We start from the raw sequence: 22008 nt of genomic DNA on the forward strand, positions 1-22008 counted from the left end.
GTGTTCTAGGCTAGATTTGCTCATGTTAATTTTCCCCACCTAAATATTATTCATCCAATGCAGTAAATTTTAAACAGCATTTTAAAGAACCCCATCCATGTTCTAAATGTAAAACTATCTACAAATCTGACCATGGCAAATTTATTCATCACTGACATGTTGCTATGACAGGGGAAAGTTTGTGGCAATTCATTTAATGACAGCCATCAAGAAATGTGCCCATGTAAAATATAAAGGAGATTGATTTTTATTCTATTGATCACCTTTTTACATTACCTATGATAAAATCAGCAGCATTTGGCCAGTTTCACCTACCATTCTATCTTCAACCGATTTTCATGCACTCTTCCTTTAGTAGCATTGTATTCACTTCGGCAGCTGAAAATTTGTTGCCTTATTTGGGAACCTTCACTGGGAGCTTCTTCAGAGAGCTGTTCTGCTTTTTCCAGTTCACTTTGTTGTTCCAGTTCTGCAGTCAGGCGTTCAGCTTCCTGCAACAGATGGCTCTCAGATTCCTGTAAACTGCATTAAATAGACTGGTTTAGAACTAGTCTATGTGAAGCACAAGCTTTGTATTTATACTTCTTTACATACCTATAATATTTAATTGAAGGTTTGCAAGATGAGATGGAATTAAGATCTGTATAATTTTGCTGACCTTCTAGTTGACCCTGGCTTGGGCAGGAGGTTGGACCTCCAGAATTCTGTTCAAACCCAAATCATCCTATGATGCCATGAGAGCAGTGGAATCTGGTCTCAAGGGTGTTTTTCTGCATATCTACAGTTGGAGTGAGATTCATTTTATCTAATTTTAACCAGATGGCAGACTGTTACTTAGTCAAATTTATTTGTCTAACACTTCCTGGACAAAAATGAAGAGACAGGGAATCCATTTTATCCTAAGAAGTGCCAAAGGCTAGATCTGATTAAGACTGGAGACCTATAATAGTGAAGTATCCACCAGGACAAGGCCCAGTCAGGACCTTGTTATATGATATCATATCAGTTATATGATAACTTTAAGTTCTTAATTAACACCAGGACATCTACCCAGTGATGAATTACATCTTGCTACTGTTGCAGTGCCACCAAGACCTGAAATAACTCATGTTATACATACAAAAGCTGAAAATACATTTCTGGACATCTGTGGAACCTTATTATAAGGCCTGTAGATCAATGATCTGCTTTGTATTACCAGACTAGCTCCACAGAAACAGCAAACTAACTCCTGCAGTGTCTGGAGATTGGTATTCATAATATACCTAAAAACTTGTGTGGTGATAGCTGAAAAACATTCTAAAGGCTGTTAGTTGATTATTATGGAAAACTCTTAAAGGGAACAACAGTATGAAAATTCATATACAATGCATTACACATGAACATATGCTTTATGCTACAGAAATAATATGTATGCCTCCTCAATATTGCTATATTATTACTTTTATATAATTGTCTACTAAAATATGTCACAAATTATGTAGAAGAATGAAGAACACTATCAGTTGCATTTTGCTAATTAAAAATATAGTGCAATATTTTTTTTAAACAAATGAACTTAGAATTTCCCATATTGGGAAATTCTAGACATAAATTTTGGCTCAAATTTGACATTTATGACTTAAACAGAAAGAGAAATTGCATATCACACCAAAGAATAGGGGTGAGATGGTAAAATGATGATAAAAATATAAAATATAAAACTGATGATACTGCACAAATATAGTTGAAATAATATAGCAGAAAAAGTTTTGATTCATGCAACATTTCTCCCTAGATAAGAACTTCCTGTTTCTAAACTAGAAAACAAGAAAACCACAGAATTCAAGAGAAACCGTGTGCCTTCATCATGAAAAAATAATTTCATGTGTTTACACATATATGTTAAGGAAAAAATAAACAGACTTACTGACACTGAATTCTGTATAATATTTAAATCTTTAAATCTAACAGTAAGTATGCAGTTGTGGGAGAAAATATAATTGGTTGTAGTAACACACAATTTCAAACACAATTCTTTCACAACACATACACTTTACAAACAGTTACATAAACATGTAAGTGAATTCATAAAAACAAAATTTTGAGTATTTATTCTTTCAAGATAATAAAAAAAAAGAAAAACAGAAACAAGAATTGAGTGTTGAATCTAGATTTTCCTCCCTACAGATGTCAACAGTATTTTCTAATTTGAATTTAATTGAAGACAATGAAGAAATAACTGCACATCTATCCAATGTACAAATACAGAATCCCATGACGGCAAAAGTAAGTTTATGCAGTCTGATGTGGCAGCTTTTGAATTTGTGAAATAATTAGTCATTTAGCAGAGGCTTAAGATTCCCAATCTGCTAATGAATCATCATTATTATCTGAGTATCCTTCTGTTTGGGTTAACAGAATATCCATACTAGGCTCCTAAATTGAGATAATATAAATAAAATCTACAACTAGGCCACATAATTGAGTGATTAAAAAGGTTTTCAGGGGCCAGATACAAGATCAGATACTTCAACTTTAGATGCAGCCTTACTACAAAGCGGATGGGTGAGAGAGCACCACAATGGGATGCCAGCCTGTTCTCAGCAAACATAAATTCAAAACCACTTAAGACTTTGAAGAAAAATATCAAATATATTATCTTTCAGGTGCCATCTTTCAGCTTTTAGAAATGCCAAATTGTGCCAAACTGAAAGCAAGAAATAAATTTGCCACTAAACAGAGGACTGCACTTATAGCTCTGTGTACATTAGCAACACCCTTGGAAACTACCTGCACACAGAGTAATTGCACTCATGACATTAGACAACTCTGTATTGTATATCAGAGACATCAGTTGCAATAGTTTGGCACAGCTGTCACAGGGAACTGTGCTGCTTAAGGTATATAAGGCTTTCTCCTTGAGATTTTTATGTGCTAATAAAGGAAAGAAAAAAACCACATAGAGCTTGAAAACCTCATCCTGTGTCATTTGTCTTAACATGGCATTGCAACAACACTAGGAGAGATGGGCATTTATTAGGAAAGGGACTGAATTCAACTCTTAATATGTGAAAAAATAAGTTCTTGATCTACAGAACTGTACAGCATGTGTTAGGGTGAAGAACTAACAATTAAAAAGCAGTATTGATCCTGTGAAGGGTTCTTTGCAGGAAGAGAATATACACACATACTGCACTTACCACCAGGACAATCCTTACAGCTGATGGAGAAAACCAGACCCTTGCAGATGTCTGAATAAGGAGGAAGTGTGTGGTCCTTATTTCTTTCTATAGAGTGTTAAGGGACCCTTAGAACCTTGTTCAGATAAGCATGTCTACTTGCTTAACATATGGACAATTGAATCCTAATTCTGATGTCTGAATCCCACTTTTGGTATTCTTAAAATATACTGGAGATCATGATTAATTTTTGGTAATTGCTTTCCCTTGCTTTCTTTTAGCAGTAGGAGAAATTTATCTGTGAGAATTAGTGCTTGCTCACACATTGGTGTTCTGCTGTGACACACAACTAGATCCAATACAGAATGGGACATCATGATCTCTGATCCCCTTTCTTACAGAAGCATGGCCAATTCATACTCCTGTGAGAATGATGGAAAGAATGAGAGATGTAATCTACCATCTAACATTTTCATGCTTTTGGTGCATTCTGTTAAGGGTAGTTTTAAGTGTGACAAAAAGGACAGCTGAGTCCTGTTTACACTCAGGCCCTATTCCACTTGCTATACACACAAAGGGATTGCTTTTACATAAATAAATGTCCCATAAAAAAGAATACTGTATAAATACATAAAACATGTAGGAATATGTTTGTATTTTTCCAATGAAAGACTGTTTTCAAACTAACACTGGCTGAAAATCAATTAATTAGCAGGTACTGGTTTCTGCTTCAGCTCAGTGAACACCAGTGTGGTAGAAACTCTCTCCATCAATTAATCCAAACACCAAAAAATATGTTTAGATCTGAGCAGTTAGAAAAGTCCTCTTGTATTTTCTAGGAACCTGAACAACACTGAAGTGCTGTTTTTAACTGTGCTTCTCAGAAAGATTTGCTATCTATTTCAGTAACCTGAAATAAAGTCACATGATGTTTCACAGAGTCAGAACCATATCCAAACTCTGCATTTTATTAAGACAAAACCAGAAGACTCAGCTATCCTCAAAAAACCTGTTATCTAAGTATTTTGAGAACACTTTTTCAAATTACTTTACATTACTTTGCACTTGTTACTATTCAGACTGCCAGGAGGCACAGCAAATCCCAGCATCATCCAAACAAGGGACTATAACCTGAATTAGTTTTAGGATACTTAAATTAGGCTTTAGCTTTAATGACAGAATTGCCATAAAGTTTTCAATTTGGACTGTCAGTGAAAGTGGATAAAATATGGTTAATACAGTGGATATTATGGTATGCATTACAGGAATGTAACAGGAATATCATGATGCTGATTTTACTGATAATTACAGGTGTGCTGTCTGTTACAGTCTGTACATCCATTCCCAATATTATTATGTTTGTATCAGAAACAAAGATGTGTTTCAAACAAGTATTTAAGTATCCCAAATTAACTTGAAAGTTCCTATTAAATAGTAGTGGTTTTCAACCTTGTGTTCTGGCTTCCTGTTTATGAACTAAAACAGTAAGAAAGCCTTAAATGATGATTAGGCTTCAGCACGAGCAGAAAGTACTTTAAAAACAAAATGCTTTGGCTACTGAAAGTCTAAAAAGGAATATTATACCTTATCACAGCCTCATGCAGCAGGGTGTACTGTTCCTTCAGCTCAGCTACCCTGGTGTCTGTGATTTTTCCAGCAGAAAGTAGCTATGGAAGGCAAACAGACAGTTATGAAATCTCCTAAGAACTAATACTTTCATTCTGTTGCAACTTTTTATAACTGTAATTGGCAGCCTTTCAGTTTATACAGACTTTGGTAACATAACAAATTAAATACACCACCAAATCTAATAAACAGACAAAAAATTGTTTATTTTCATAAAAATTCAAGGCATAAATATAACAACATAAAGAATTTTTCTATCACAACTACAGTGCTACTTGCACTGTACCATTTCTTCTTTGACTTTTGGTCTATATTAATATTTCATGATAATTCTGTCTGGACTTTGAACTCAGGCCATAAGTAACCTCTTTTCATTGCTTAACAGGTTCAGTTTTGGTACAAACCCACTGGCCTGCACAGGCAAAACTGAGGCCTAAAGCATCTCTGCTGGCAATAGGGTTGTCAAAAATATAGGAGCTAGGCTGAAGCTGGATTACCCCCAGGCAACAGAACACATTACCTTACACACCTGTGCAGATCTTCAGCAAACACCAAGATCAAACAGGTCCTTTAAATACCTCCAGAGACAGTGACTCAAACTCTTCCTTGAGCAGTGTGTTCCAACACTTGACCACACTTTCAGTGAAGAAATGTTTCCTAATATCCAATCTAAACCCCTCCTGGTGCAACTTGAGGCCATTTCCTTCTGCTCTATCACTTGTTACCTGGGAGAAGACATTGATCTCATGGCTACACCTCCTTTCAGATAATGTAGAGAACAGTAAATTCTGCTCCAAGCCCCCTTTTCTCCAGGTTGAACACCCCTCAGCCACTCCCCATCAGACTTGTGCTCCAGACCCTTCCCCAGCTCTGTTGCCCTTCTCTGGACTCACTCCAGCACCTCAATGCCCTTCTTGTAGTCAGGGGCTCAAAACTGAGCATGGGATTTGAGCTGTGGCCTCACCAGTGCTGAGTGCAGCAGGACAATCATTGCCCTGGTCCTGCTGCCCACACTTTTCCTGGGTGATATTGCTTTAGAAAACGTCTCTTCCCCTCCTTTGGCCACAAGTAAGGAGAAGCAGTTTAAATCCAATTAAAAAATGTAAGCTGATCCACCTCTATAAAAGTCCATGGCTACCCTGGTGGGGCAGCAAGTCAAACCTGCAACTTCCATGGGACCCTGCCAAGAAATGAGATTATGCAGATCTCCTGAAATAAGAAGTGAAATTACTACAGCTCCAAGAAAATACTACCAGTTATAATTCAACCTTCAGAATATTCAGAGGAAACCATTTAGAACTAATCCTATGGCCAAGAAGCAGAATACATGTCAATATGTCAAAGGAAGTATATATTTTCTTGATAACTGTTAAAGTTTTTTTGAAGATTTGTTTCAAAATATTTCATCATAGCAAAGACAATCTTTGCTCCCTGAGACCCCAAGAATAGAAGGTCTGCCTTTCATTTGTTTGCATGAGATTAAAGATAAGCAGCTCTCAAATATTTATTTTGGCATTCTGTATGATCAAAGATACTGTTCACTTAAGTTCAAAATACTATCTAGGTCTTCTGTGAGAAAGAAAGTATTTCCCTTTCTCAACCCATTTATTTCTTAGCCTCATACAGAGGTATAGTTGTCCTGTTTGTGTGGTGCCTCACTAATGTGCTTTCTCCACACTCCTCTGACCTATACCTGTGAATTACAGGTTGTTTTACTGCTTAGGTTCTCACTGCAGATCTACACCATGTTTGACAATGCTTCCACAGAAATAACCTTGCTTGTCCTGGAGGCTGTGTCTTTTTAATGTCCATAAACTCCTTACAGATTTCACACCTAATTTCTCAGTTCAGTTCAGAGCTAAGAGCTCTATTTCAAGAAGGTTGGTCCTATGCAGGTTGAAGACTTGTAGCATTGAGGACTACACAGGACAGGCTGCATGGATGGCATACCAGCATGCCAAAGGCAGTGGTCTCACTTTCCTGGAAAGTTTCATCACCAGATAGTTCCCATTACCACAGCATTTTTGGGAGAGCCATCAAAGAGACAGCACTGGGCTACCCTGGTCCCAGGATTTGTTATTAAAGTTTGGTATACCCTTTCCTCCAAGATTCTTGGGACAGCAGAAGGGAAAGAGGTAACTGTTTGAGAGGAAGAAATAGTTTGTGGAAGAAGGGAGCAAACGTGATCCTATTCTAGAAAAATTGAATTAATTGTGATGATAAAACCAGACTAGAGATTTGCCCCGATATAAAGATATATAATTCTTTCAATGTGGCCTGTCCCACATTAATGCTAAAATAACCAAGAGTATTTATGCACTCACGGTCTATTTTATTGCTCAGAAGCTCTCACATTGCTGGGGTAGGTGAAATGTGGGTCTCCTCAGTGTAACTATTTACATTGCTACACTGAAAAGTAAAAGAGTGAGTGAGAAGATGGAGAAGTGAGAAAAAAAAGGGCTTCTAAATGGCAATTGAGGATGACTTTCTTTTCAGTCCTGTGTTAACCATAATGCCCTTGTAAGAACGGAGGTAATTTTATTGTACTGGTGATCTCAGATCTGGAGTCTGGAATATAGTTGGATAAATATTCTTGACTTGTTGAGTCTTCCAGTCCCATTCCATGTCAGTTGTATTTAACTGTATATTGCTTTTCTCAGATTTTCTTTCTCATTTTATAATGTACTGAGACACCATACATTTTCAAACACACTCAACATTGATAAATCATCTGGATAAACCAGAATAAATTTTCCTTATCTAAATGCAGAATTACTGGAAAGTTGGATGAAGATTTGTCTTTTAACAAATGGTTGCCTGGCAACTTTCTGCTTTCCATTTCCCCATACTCCCATAAATGCAATTACATGGAATTATGTGTCTTATTATTGGATTTACTTGAATCTTTTTCTTTTAATGCAAAAATTCTGTTATGTTTATTTTACCGTATTAAGTTACCGTTAAATTGCCCTTGTGATTTTCTAACTGTTACAATTTTTTATATTGCTACGTGATTCGAAGTCTGGCTTTTCTACCAGAAAAACAAAACAAAATCTAACAAATCAAAACCAAACCCAAATTCAAGTTCCAAAGCATTTTTTTTTTCCTTCAATCAGTGAAAAGTCCCAAAGTGCTGGACATTCTATCCTATTACAAAAAATGTGGAGGAAAATTTTGCAGAGAAGGTGAAAGGGAAGGACATATCCTTAATATTTTTCTAGCAAGAAAAGGTAGATATTTTGTCTCTGAGCAGGACTCATTTAAATGTAGGAGTCCATGAGAAAAACAGAGCACACTTATGTTCAAATAGCTGTTATGTACAAATGAAAAACTTTTCTCTCTACAAGTTCTATATTCACTTGCTACCAACAGTTCCCCACCAGACCCATCTTCAAAATCTCCTGATGAAAATTCCAAGAAAAAGTGAGCACTGTGTGAGGTTATACACTATCTGAGGTACTTCTTTTATATCCTTCCAGCTTGATTTCAGCCACATGAGCCCCTGGATCTAAGACCACGGTAGTTTCTCCAAGCTTGCAAGGTGGAGATGTTAGTAAGAAAGAGGGTATGTCAGAATAGGAATGGGAATTGAAACCACAGAAGGGAGAGGACCCACCTGATAAATGAGGTACTCATCCATGTGAGCAAAACTAGTGAAATCTGGCCCTAACTTGATCAACACTTCCTCACTCTGCATTAACTGCAGTGGGCATTCTCCATTTTATCAGATTATATTCAATTTTTTCTGACAGTCAGCTCAAAACAGTGCAGCAAGGAACTCATCTGAAATTCCAAAACAAGTTTTCTCTAACTCAAATAAGAAGTCTAGGCACATTTCCCATTTCAAATTTCAAGGCTCTTAAAGTTCTTTTGGGACTCTCCAGAAATGAATAAAATTCAGCCAAATATTAAACATAAATAGATGATGGAATCTGAATATTGGTCCTACTTTTCAGAGTTTTTTGATAACAAAGCATACAAAATAAGCACAGAAGATAAACAAAGTCACCACCAAGAAATTACCACTTAACATCAATTACCTACAATCATTATTAAAGTGAAGCACTTGAGGCTTCTTAGGAAAAACTCAATTTCAGCAGTGCCTAGGATCTCTGCATTTTGGAGAAATGATGTAGCTAACACGTGTTTCTAATTATGTTTGCAGTTACTGCAAAACAACTAAAATGTATTCTAAGCTCAAATGGAATAATAATGCTTTCCCTTCCTTCATGCTAAATTGTAGGTTTTGTAACTGTAACAAGACATTTTGACTACACTTAGTGTAATTTTAAGACAGAATTTCCAACATTTTATACTCATTTGCTATTTCAAATATCTGAAATGTTTTATCAAACAACTCTTTTGCCTCCTAATAGAAGACTAGAGAAAAATATCAAGGGATTAATATATTTTGTAGTTTGTATACCCTCAGGATTTCAGCACAGTATTAGCCCCTTGGCATATGGCTCTTCTGCCCAGTCTGTTCTGTCAGGTTTGGAATTTTCCTTCTGTGCTGTTTATTTGAAGAGCTTTTCTTACCTCTTTCATATAATATTTAAAGGTTAAACATTAAGCAAAGAGAAAGGGCAAGTTCTCCTCTATAAACAGAGAGCTCTGCCTCCTCTGTCAAAACCCTCATGAAGCCACACAGTTTGGACACAGCTCAGGTGTGCCTTTTTGGGGGAGAAGGCAACGCCACCTTCTCAGGGGTTGTTTCAACATGGTAGCAGGGCAACAGGTACAAGCACACTGAGCCCATGCTATGACTCCTGCATTTCTGTCCATATTGCTGGACACCATTCTCCACAGAATCACAGGGCTAGGGATATCTGCAGATGTTGGGCTTGCCTGTGCCTGGTATATCCAAATTATCCCGGCAAAATCTTGGACCCATGATAACGCACTAAGGGAACTGAAGATTCCTCCTCAAGTTCAGCCCACTGCTCAGAGCAAGCTCAAAACTTCTCACTAATTCTCAAGATTGTGTCCTGGCTACTTCAAGATGAAGCATCCAAAAATGAAGGAAAAGCATTTCAAAGGTTGTGTTTGGAACCTCTCTGACAATCTTTAAAAAAAGCCAAACACAGCACAAGGAAATATAATCTTTACACTTTTCATTCAATCATAGTGTATTTTTCAATTCATCTCAAATATTCATACACATATGGAAGATCAACACTTACAAAATTATAATTTCTCTACCCAACAACATTTCAGGCTTCAGCACATATTTCAAAGTATTTTAAAACAAGAAGATAAAAGTCACTAATTTAAGATGGTAAACAGTTTGCAATAAATTGTAGTTATTGGTATGCAATTCTGCATTCCATTTTGGAGATTGGGAAACATTGAAACACACAGAAATAACCATACTGCAGATATTTAGAGAACGACATGCCTTGCTTAAGTCAGTATTCTAGAGAAAGGTTATGATGACAGAAAGTAAAGAAAAGTGCACTGACAATTTTAAATAGATACTGTAAATGAAATTTAAAAATAAGATGTGGTCACTCTCACCTGGAACTACATACATTTATTATAGGAAGAAGCCTCCAGAATAAGCATGGGAAGTCCATAGAAAAAGCCTATTTATTAGCTTTTCAAGTAGAAAAATATTTGCCATTGAGTTTCCTAAACATTTAATTTAGGTGACAAAAACAACACTTGAAGCCATGAGATTATTGGTTGCAAAAATGTAGTCAGGTGGGAGTAATGGCATACACAGAAATCATAAATACACTTATGTACAGTAGATGCACTGTACTGCCTTACACTGAACTTCTACAAATTTACTTTTTTAATTACAGATGGATGAACCAAGCATCCTTTAATGAAAAATAAACTGCTGAAGAGCCTCCTAAAACTAACAAATAATGACTAGGAAAAATAATATCCCAAATTCTTTCCCAAGGCGTAGTTCATAACCGTAGTTTTGTTGCCCAGTTCATGGGAAAAAGCAATCCCTACATGGAAAAGATAAACATCAGCCACAATCAAGATGGTACAGTGGGTGAGACTATGCTGCTGGCCAACTGAGGCTTGCATGGCTCAGAAAAGAGGGCATAGGAGACTGATAAGACAGGCATTTCAGGAAAGGACACAGCTTTCATGCTGTCATCAAATTTCGTTTGGCTACAAATCAGGATAGTAAGTAACTAGCACAGTCTTATACTTGGTGTTTTTATTGGAGCAGGTTTGCAGGAATCAGAAAGGAATTTTTATGAAAACACAAAGGAGGGAGAAGTTTTTGTATTTGGTGTATCATCACTCTGAACGTGCATTTGGGTTTATTCTCTTTGTATATTGAACTAACTACAGCATCTTCCATGGCTACAGATAAAGGAAATAGCAGTAAACTAGAGATTTTGAGCAGGCAGATCAGATGACATAGGAGAAAGAGAGTTAATAAGAAAGTAATTTTGTGGACCTCCTTCTTTACAAATATGGTCCTCACCTTAACAGAAGGAGTGATTTTTCTTTGACCATATGAATTTTATGATGTGCATTATATTTACAGTTCTGATATAAATATCATATCCACTGCTTACATGCTCTGTCAGTGGTGCCTTTCTGCCTGCTGCAGAATTTATAAATAAAGCAATGAACAATTCAAGAAGGTAGGAAGCCATGCAGCCACTAGTTCTATGTAATCTGCATCTGAACAAGAATATTTATAACATCAAATGGAATAGGACTGCTTTTCCTTTTCTGTTCTGATGTGTTCTCACAGACACTTGAGGAAGATGAATAGGTAACCCCACAATCCAGTGGACAGCATAAGGACTGCTTGCATGAAGAGTTACTACTGAGTTAAAAGAGAAAACAATTTAGCTAATCAGAAAGAATTCTAAATCAGAATTTGTTTCTAATATGGAATTTTGGTATACATTCCACATTATGGAAAAACCTGAAAATTAATCTAATTACTGGGCATTCTCTTTCTCAGTCAAAATGTATCACAGAATCACTGAAGTATACAAAAAACATCAGAAATATTACTGCAGCAGCTGAATGTCAACACATTTCATCTCTGCCACCAAAATGGTTTGTATGAATGAGTCCAAATGTACTTTAGGTTTGTACATAGCAATCATTTGAACTGCTTAGACAAACCTGGATATTTTGCAGTAATTCTTCTGCAGGAGATGTTAACTCCCAGAACAAAGCCAGAAATCAAACAGATGCCAAGCTGTTGTGTTTTAAATTGCCATAATCACTAGTTAAATTAACATCTGCCTACAGTCATAACTTTGTTGTTTTCTGCTTGACCTACATTCCATTATCTGCCAGAAAAAGAAAAAAAACCTTATTCTAAAAATTCATGGGAAATGGTTCATGCTGGTTTTGATAAACTTTGGATAAACAATCTCAGACAAGTCTAATAAAATGAAATATATCACTTCTTGAACCTTGCAGTTCAAGAAGTGGGCAGTTCTATGAACAGAATTAAAAACTTCAGTAGAATTTCAAAGTATCTTGAGCTGTCAGTTATTTTTATCTTTAGGAAGATGTCTGTATGATAAAGATATCTCTTCAGTCCACAGGAAAAAAAAAATTAGATTCCTAAAAAGTAGGCTAAAAGACATTAAAAGCTAAAAGAAAATTAGCTTTAAGTAAAAAGCAAAGACCTTAGCAGAAAAGACTCAGTAACAATCATCAGCTGTTATTCAGTTAGATCCTTTCACAGTTGAAAAACATTGACTTTTGGGGGGTTGTGATTGCTTAACTTATTTAAAGTTTTTAGAGTTATGCAGAACACACTAGATCTGGAAACCCCATCTGGGAAGAAACTTTGTTTATAAACAAACAGCAGGTCTTAGTTGAAATCTGGTCCAATATCTCTGCCATTAAACAGCATCAGTTTAAGACTATTCAGTGTCCTTCCTATTTCCTGAAAAACACAGATTTGAAATTTTGCTTCATTTATTCCAAGAAGGATAGGAGACATGAAACATGAAAAAGGCTATGTCATACTATTTTGGGTTCCTGAAGAAAGAAAAGAGATGTGACATTGTTGGGAATGGCCAATCCCTGACAGAACAGGAAGAAAAGCCAGTACTCAATTACAAGAGTGTTCCAGGTAGGAGAAGCATACAGACTGGAGGAGAAATGGATCTTCTGGACTCCAGGCAGACTGGTGACAGCTTAGGAGCAAAACATCAGACCAAGAATAAAATCAGGAGGATAGCAGAGCAACTCAAGATTACTGAAGTATCATCCAAAGGAGGAAGTAAATATCCCAAAAGGAAGATATATATGGGACTAAGGAATAGATGTCTCAGGACTGAGATGTCTGAAAAGCTGAGATTCTTCACCTTACTGTCTGAACTTTATTTTTACATTCAGTATGGGCAAAAAATTCTGGCCTTCTAGATGTTACAAAGTTCTACAAAGATAGTTTAGGCTTTCAATGCAGCACAGCAATCACAAATTACAACAATATTTGTTATACATTTAAATATTTCAAGGCAAATCACAGAATGTGGTCCATCAAGGATAATTATTATTCATTTTGCAGATACAGAACAGTTTTTCCAGTTCAAAGTCACAAAGCAGATAGCAGAGATAATTGTAAACTGAACAAACAAGAGTGTGGGGGGGAATGTGGCTTCCCAAATAACAAGGATTTAAAAATTCTATTCTATTTCTAAAGCCCCTCCAAAGAGGCTGGGATAGCTTTTCTGCATTTGACAGTAGCAGCCATACACAAGAACAAGGCTTCAGAAATACCTGACTTTAGACTGATACAATGAAAAATTAGCATCAAATAAAAAATTTAAAATTTTACTTGCAAATTAAAATAATACATTTTATCTTTTACAAACATTTCAGTTTTGGTAAAACCAAAGTGGTGTCAGTATCTTACACCTGAATGGCAGGGAGTGGTTTTTACCTCATTGCTGGGGAACTATTATGATCTGACAGGGGGAGATACAGTTTTGTCACATAACTGAAAGCATCATGGCAGGTTCTGAGATGCTCATACAAGGAAGATATATTCAAAACCCATCTCACAGGAAAGTGCCTCAACTTTTGTGCTGTGCAGGAATCTGAAGGCACTGTTGCAGTGGTTTAACAAGTAGGGTTTTTTGACCAAGCCTCCTTCCTGTACTATCAATATAAGCATGTGGTGTGAATAGTAGCTAGTAACATTACAGAGATCAGGAACTTGAGGATTATAAGTGTGACTAATGTCTGCTTAATGTTTAATCTGTGTTATGACTAATTTCAAATAGGGTTTAGGGAAAGAATGGTTCAGGTTGGACTAATTAAACAAGAACTGGTGTAAATACCCTTTAATTATGCAAGTTATTTGACTCTTGACTGAGTTGTAAATGCTTAAAGACATACCCATGTAGCCTTGTTTTGAGGTACAAGGAAAATTACATAGATCATTAAAATTGTACAGGTATCACATGAGAATGGCAAAGGTGGCTGTAGAATGCAAATGGCAATTGTCACCTGGAGAAGTATTTCACTTGGAATCAGTCATGTAAAGTATATGATTAACTCTGAAAGTTGATATGAGGCACAATAAAAAGAAGAGCAATACCTCAAACAGAAGAGAGTTCCTCCCTAGGTCTATGCCTCACTGTAGATTTAGAATTTGGGACATTAATCAGAACATCAGGATTTTCTTTGGGTTTCCTGTACAATTAGTCTAACAAGTAGGATCTGATGCAACAAAGGGGAAGCTATCTTAAGTTCACTTCCCTTCATTTAAAAAGGCTCAATAAGAAGTACCCCAAATCAGATAATAGTGAATTTTAACTGTGATGTGCCATACAGATTATGAATATTTCAGATAACTATTTTAAGGTGGGCTAGGTGAAATAGTAAGAAGAAAGTGCTGTTCATCCTCCTGAAATTGTGACTCTGTACTGAAAAATGTTTGGAACCAAAACTATACCTGTGTTTCAACATGTTTGGGGTTTTAAATAATTTGTATGACTATATCTATTAAGTTTAAAAAATAGGGAAAAGGGGACTGACCATCAGTAAAGCTATTTCTGTGATAAACCTCAAACTGGGAAAAAGGCTGGGTTTCACTTTCTCTACCTGCTTTTTTTTCCAAAAAAAGAAAAACCTTATACAATAAGGAATTAAATTAAACTGCATAATTTACCAGCACACATGCATTTCATCATCTGGCTTACATACACTACCTCTGAGTCAGAAATACTCACTGAAATGTGCTACTCTTGCAAGCACTACCTAACTTTGCTCTGCTATTAATCACTCATGATGCAAGCACTCCCACCCATTTCTGAGAACAGTGTAGGCTGTCTGATAACTCGCAGGCTTCGAGCAGCCCTTATAAAGTTGTTCCACTTGTGCATACTTCCTCATTCTGCTAGTTTGTCAGTGAAGATGAAGCTCCTCATTTACATAGTCCTGCTGAAGTCAACTCTCCTTGCTTTGACAAATGTTTTTGCAGTTATTTTAGAAGAAGAGGAGAATGCTAAAGAAGCAAAACTTACTGAAACTTGTCCCATAAAGCTCAAAGCTAATCGGAAATGTGATGAAGGAGAGGATTGTCCTTATCAGATAAATTTGCCTCCAATGACCATCCAGATACCCAAAGAATTGAAACTGCTTGAGAAGACTCTCAAAGAAGTACAGATCCTTAAAGAATCAGTAAACAAGCTGAAAAAATGCTGCCAAGATTGCAAGCTGCAAGCAGATGACAACCAGGAAAGAGACAGAAGTAATGAATTCCTGCTACCCAACACTGCAGAAAACAGCGAAAGCCAAGATAACAGAGTACAGGAACTGCAAAGCAAAGTTAACAGAATGGCAACCAGCTTAAAAAATGCAAAGAGCCAGATTCAGACACTGCAGGGTCGTTTAGAGAAGCTGAGCCTCATAAACATGAACAATGTGGAACATTATGTTGACAGCAAAGTTGCAAATTTGACATTTGCTGTGAATAACCTGGATAACAAATGTTCTTCTAAGTGCCCAGCACTGCAAGCAAAACCTGGTATGTAATCTGTTAATTCTTACTGCTGTATAAGCTTTCAGTGTTTCACATTTCATTAGTGTTAGGTAAACAACTTAAAATATATTTTACCCAAATAGCTGTGTTATTAACTTCACAAGTATCTGCTCTTTAAGTGTGTATTTATACTCCTGTAAAACATTTCAGCAGCCTCTAGAGGGTTACTGAGAATCGCAGGTGTTCAGTCCCTCCTAGAGTTGGACTTCATTAAGGGATTGGAAACATGAAATTTTAAAAGACAAATTTTTTTGCAATTTAATAAATAAACATGAAAAATTAACCTTATTTTACACCATATTACCCTTCATTAGAGACGTGAAACATCAGTGACCAATACATTTTCTCCTTGGATGCAAAGGGTTAAATTTTCTCTAGGTGTGCCTTAGAAAACTGCCTTTTATTTTTTCTCACTACAAAACTGCAGATACTCTGAAAAGGAGTGCCAGGTATCAAGTGTATCTAGCAAAATGCATCATTTTTAATGGATAATAATTTTCTTCTCATCACAGCAAACACCTGAAAGGCTCAGCTAAAAAAAGCTTACTAAGAGCACTTCTTGACTGGGTAACATATGTACCATCAGTTTAACACTAAACTCTGTGCATTAATTTAATATATAAGGAGCATAAAAGAGAAAACAGGTGTTAGCACTGAAAAAATCCACTTTTTTCTTTTGCCATTTAATTATCCTCACAAAGGAATAGAACCAATGCTCTCTTTCTAATGTTTGCTGTTATTAAGTCAAGATTGAGGGGTTTTCTTAAAGTCATAAAGTTTTTATATTACATATAGGAATCCTTGAAAACAAGAAATGCTCCATAGATTGTCAGTGTATTCTACCACTTAGATATCAAACATAAGAAGATAAAGCTCTCGAGAGACAAAACAGAGAAAGAGGAGGCTGCATTACAATCTTTAAGTCTCTTGCTTAGCATCCAAGCTTAAAAAAAATTATATCTACACATATTGGAAATGGATAGATGTGTATGTACAGCAGAAATTCTTGAAAGTGTTCTTCTTTGAAAAGAGGAAATAAGTAGTAATAATAAAGGTTATGCTCTTACTATATTAGTAATCAGATAAAAATTGCTACAAATAAATTATGTTCAGATACCAAACATTCACAAAAATAATGAGTAATTTTTGCTACATTAATAATGAATAATAAATCACATTCAAACACAGTACTCTGATAAAATAACAGACTAAATTAGTTTTTGATATTCCTCACATTTACTGAATTGCTGGATAGTGTTCAGGGCACATGATTATGTAGGTATTCCTTATATTTTTCAACAAGACACTAAAAACATTTGCAGCAGCAATATATTCATTATGAAAGCTGGCAAGGAAAACAGCTACAACTTTTTCCTATTCAGGAGCCATTCCTGCATCCACTGAAAGTAATAGTAAAACTTTATTTAAATAGGAGTTGAATTGCATTATAGAAGTATTTTATCTGAAATGTATATTCTCTGTTAATAACTGCTCTGAAATTTAGTCTACCAAAGATTTTGCACAAAGTTCAGTGAAATAAATGAGAATTTATTGTGGATTTAGATTAGGCTTTAAAGCCTTTGACTCCTATACTTTGTGGTTTCATAAATGTCCAGTTTTCTGGCAAACAAGAGGTCCTGAGTCTTGTTCCCTGCTGCAGCCTGAGATCACTTCTCCCTTTCATGAAGTAACTTGCTTGAATTTTCTAGGAAAAAATTACAACAGAATCTGAACATGAAAACGCCCATACATTCAAATCTGCAATAGGAATGAACTCTATGGTTTTGACTCTTAACTGAGAACTTCTGAGAGCTCTCCATATCTCTTAAAAACACGGAATCCTAATACCATGCTGTTGAACAGAATTAAATTAATGGATGACATTGTGGATCAAAAATGGATTTTCACTCTGGGGAAAAAACCTGGGGTATTTTTCTTCTGAATAAAACACATCACCCATTGGTGGGGAAAAGGAACCATTAGCAGTGAATGCTAACATTCTTCTTTTCTGTAAAGCCAGCAATGTCACACACACAGGAAAGCACCATCACCATCTTTCTAGGACTCACAATTACAACAGATGTAACAATTTTATTACTTTTTTCCTGCTTCCTAAAGTACAGTCAACATTAACACACAAAGCATTCCTAATGATGTTATGTTCTCTATCAAATGATGTTTACTTAACAATAGCCAGGTTAACATCATTCCCATATGGACAAATTCTCTGACATACTGCCAGATGGAGCTGTAAATTTTAGGCAGGTTGTGAAGCTATACATTTAAATACAAAAGGCAGCAAGTGTGTAAATACAAAGTATTAGAAATATGGATTGAAGAAATCAGGTTGAATTTACATGAGATAATAAAAGGATAGAGTAGAGAAAGGGACAAAATAAAAGCAAATAATCAAAATGCCCTTATATTGGGCATTTTGCTTAAAAAATGTAGTTTAGCTGGGTTTTTTTAGTCAGCTATCTGATGCAGAGATCCTAGATGACATCTGTTATACAGTAAATCTGATGGAAAAGATATTTTTCCCTAGAACTGAAATTGTTGCAACACTATTTGTTATGTAAAAGCCTCTCCAATGCAAGTTCTGTATGCCATATCAGTCTGGGTAAAAATTTGTTATATTTTTAAATTGAAATTATGTTCATTCTAACACTACTTGTTCTTTCACCAGTTATACAAATAATGCAGAGAGACTGTGCTGACCATTACACAGCAGGGAGAAGGAGTAATGGAATCTACAGGATTAGCCCTGATCCCAGAAACGGGAGCTTTGAAGTTTACTGTGACATGCAAACACAAGGAGGCGGCTGGACAGTGCTGCAGCGGCGTCAGGATGGCAGCACTAACTTCAACAGAACCTGGAACGACTACAAACATGGCTTTGGAAACCTCAGCAGGGAGTTCTGGCTAGGCAATGACAAAATTCACCTCCTGACAAGGAGCCAGGAAATGCAACTGAGGATTGATCTGGAAGATTTCAACGGGATCAGAGAATATGCCAAATACGAGCACTTCTACGTGGCCAACGAGTACCTCAAGTACCGCCTGAGCGTGCACGGCTACAGCGGCACCGCCGGAGACGCCCTCCACTACAGCAGGCACTACAACCACGACCAAAAGTTCTTCACAACCCCAGACAGGGACAATGACAGGTATCCCTCAGGAAACTGTGGTGCCTACTACAGCTCTGGCTGGTGGTTTGATGCCTGCTTGTCAGCCAATCTCAACGGCAAGTACTACCACAAGAAGTACAAAGGCGTTCGCAATGGCATTTTCTGGGGCACGTGGCATGGTATTTCTGATGATACTCCGACTGGATATAGGCAACCCTTCAAATCAGTAAAGATCATGATCAGACCCAAAAGTTTTGTGCAGTAATTCTATACATTTCTCTTAACTAGTTTGCATTGGATTGCACTCAAAATTGTACTTACTCAGTATTATACTCAGAAATCAAGTATTCAATTATGTTTGGCAAAAGATTGTTCTAGACAAAACAACATACTTCCACATAATCTTTTAAGAGATGGTTTGACCCATATAATGCATTAAAACCAGCATTAAAATATCTGATAGTTATTGCTAAAACTTAACACCAGTTAGGTCTTGGTTTTGTTATGTAAATATTCTAAACATTGCTTTTGGTGCTTTTACTGACTGTGATATACCACATTTTATGATTTAAAACTTTTATATTGTCTTCCACAAGTTGTCTGAATAATTACCTACATTTTAACCTGAAAATAATTCAGAGGTAACTAACAGAAATTTGTCAATGCTTCAACAAAAACCCCTAGTTTCTCTAAAACAGTCTTTTTCCATCATATGTCCTTCATAACTTCAAAAGTATACCACAGCAACAGCAATATAAATTAGGAAAAGTACTAAAAATTATTATTTTTAAAGAACTAGAAAACAGAGAGCCACACGGTTCGCCAAAGACACAAAAAAAGGCTTTGAAGAAAACAAAGTTAAGATAATTGCTCAAATTTCATCCCTTTATCAAAGGTTTTTCAAAGTTGGTAGAAGAACTGAATAAAAGCAGAGGAAATAATTATAAAATCATATAATAATTTAGTTTGGAAAAGACATTTAAGATCATGGAGTCCAACTGTTAACACAGAACTGCCAAGTCCACACTAAGCCATGTCCCTAGGTGTCACATCTACACATGGAGAGAGTATGCACTGAACAACAACATTCTTGCTCGTTTTGGTTCCTCCATTCAAGCTCAAGGTCCTATTTGTCATTTGTGGGAGAAAGGAGCCATTATGTAGCTTATTGCACATTTATGCAGGCAGGTAAACAGGAGGAAGGAAGACACATCAATTAGAATCCATATTCTTTGCATTAATGCCTCTAAAAACATGCAAAGAGTTTCCAGTGCCATTTTGCCTTCTCCTGAATCCTTTAGGTAAGTCAAATATTACAAGATGCTCTTGTAGAGACTCAAGCTCTCATTCAAATAATTCTCAATCTACATATCATTAGATTCTAATGAAACTAAAAATTATAAATGTTTTGTAACATAAGAAAAGACTGTTCTCCCCTTTTTTAGACTACACATTCTGTAGCCACAGAAACATAAAAACATACTGTCAGTTCTAAGCAAAAAAGAGAATATATGATCAAAGATTTTTTTCTAAAATATAAAAAATAAAAAAATGAAATTGTCAAATAGTGCAGGAATTTAAATTTAGAGATACTGCTATTAAATCTCGCATTGTAGACAGTGAGCACAAGTTCGCACATATTTAGACCATGTCTCTATGAAGATAGTGACCAACATTGAGCAGAGGTACCACTTATCTTAGCAAGAGGCTATTCTACTGTCTAGCTTGCACCAATTCTGAGATGCAGAAAAACTACAGTAAAACTCTATATCTTTATCAGCTAATGTGGTCATTGTTGGCATAGCTTTTTAGATTAAAAGAGACATGAAAAAAAAGAATACAAGTATACATCTGACCTAATACTTTATAAATATTATCTCTACTTTTTTTTTAAGATCACAACAAAATTATTATGGCTATAAGTAAGGCAAATAAAGAACACTGGCAATAGCTAAATTGTAAAATATTAATATATATTTTAAAGAAGTAAATACTTTGAAGGATAGTTCAAATGTAATTTGGTTTATTATATTTCAATTTTAAAGAGCAATGAAAAGTTTTAACTGCAAGATGTATCATCTTTGCTTGAGAATATGTTTTGAAGCTATAGAATATTTATTTTGGGATAAAAAAATAGTTGTCTAAACAAAAAAAAGCAACTGAAGAAGTGTCGGTTAGAAGAGTAAATATCTGATTGCATATGATTACATTTAATCATTTTGCATGAAATGCACAATTTGTTCCTATTCAATATATGATAACTAGCTAAGTGTGACTTATGTTATCTACAAGATTCCACTTGAAAATATCTTTTTTACTACTAAGTTGTAAGAATAGAAACTGTCCTTTTAAATCTTGTTTAAAGGAAACTTTGTAAAACACAAATGTTAACAGAATAAGCAAATGTAACTAAAATCACCTGCAAAAGCTTTGTCTCATGTCTTTAAAAACAAAAAGCAAAAAAAAGAGAAAAAGAAAGTGTAATGCTGTTACAGACATCTGATTATTACCTGCCTGGAACTGTTGTAGCTGAATCTCGGTCAATATGCACTAGTTTTACAAAGTGTAACTCCATCTCCTTGCTGCAAACATTATTTGTTTTCGCTCGGTGTAATAAAATAAGAATGTCCTACTGTTAAAGCTGTACTACTGTCATGGATGTACATAAGGACTATTAAAAATTCTCATAAATAATTTTATTGATTTTCTGTAAAAATTGAAGCAGTAAGAAAACATCAATAACCAACACAGATGACCATGTGACATGCCAAGAGAGTGCTTGCTAGTAACGACAGTTCCTTAGAGATCTGTTTTATGACCCTTCAGCTGCCAGACAATACCAAGGGCTGAAAACTCAGGTATTTTTTGTAACTGTTCATATTTTGGAAGAGGAAAAAGTAATTGCCCAATGAAAAGTTTACACAACGTCTATCTTTAACGTGAAACAGGAGAAGCAAACCAAGGTTTTGACCTTTCAGATCACATACAAGAATCATTAAAGGCTGTGTATACAAATATAAATACATACCCCAAATTCAATCATGCAATTTTTTGTACAAAGAAAAAGCCCTTGATCTCTCCCTAAGGCTTAATA

At 35.7% G+C, this 22008-nt stretch overlaps 2 protein-coding genes across 2 annotated transcripts in view; one reads left to right on the top strand and one right to left on the bottom strand.

The window, feature by feature from the left end:
* Positions 1 to 22008, bottom strand: part of CCDC146 (coiled-coil domain containing 146) — a 59309-nt gene that overhangs the window by 31080 nt on the left and 6221 nt on the right. The window contains exons 3-4 of the mRNA XM_054276294.1: positions 4746 to 4828; positions 316 to 522 (exon numbers count right to left, since the gene is read on the bottom strand). Coding sequence (XP_054132269.1) covers positions 316 to 522; positions 4746 to 4828 — 290 coding nt within the window. The remainder of the gene's footprint in view (positions 1 to 315; positions 523 to 4745; positions 4829 to 22008) is intronic.
* On the top strand, positions 15033 to 19179 carry FGL2 (fibrinogen like 2). Its single transcript, XM_054276352.1, has 2 exons — positions 15033 to 15771; positions 18473 to 19179. The coding sequence occupies exons 1-2, from the start codon at positions 15033 to 15035 to the stop codon at positions 19177 to 19179; spliced, it is 1446 nt and encodes a 481-aa protein (XP_054132327.1).

Source organism: Melozone crissalis, unplaced genomic scaffold (genome assembly GCF_028551555.1).
Source record: "Melozone crissalis strain CALT ecotype California unplaced genomic scaffold, PUWL_Pcris_2 ptg000004l_1, whole genome shotgun sequence".
Lineage (NCBI taxonomy): Eukaryota > Metazoa > Chordata > Aves > Passeriformes > Passerellidae > Melozone > Melozone crissalis.

What these genes read in the sequence shown, in the direction of transcription:
- FGL2 (XM_054276352.1), top strand. Translation starts at nt 15,033, where the DNA reads ATGCAAGCACTCCCACCCATTTCTGAGAACAGTGTAGGCTGTCTGATA. An exon ending in AGCACTGCAAGCAAAACCTG is followed by an intron (nt 15,772 to 18,472) that starts GTATGTAATCTG and finishes TTCTTTCACCAG; the next exon opens with TTATACAAATAATGCAGAGA.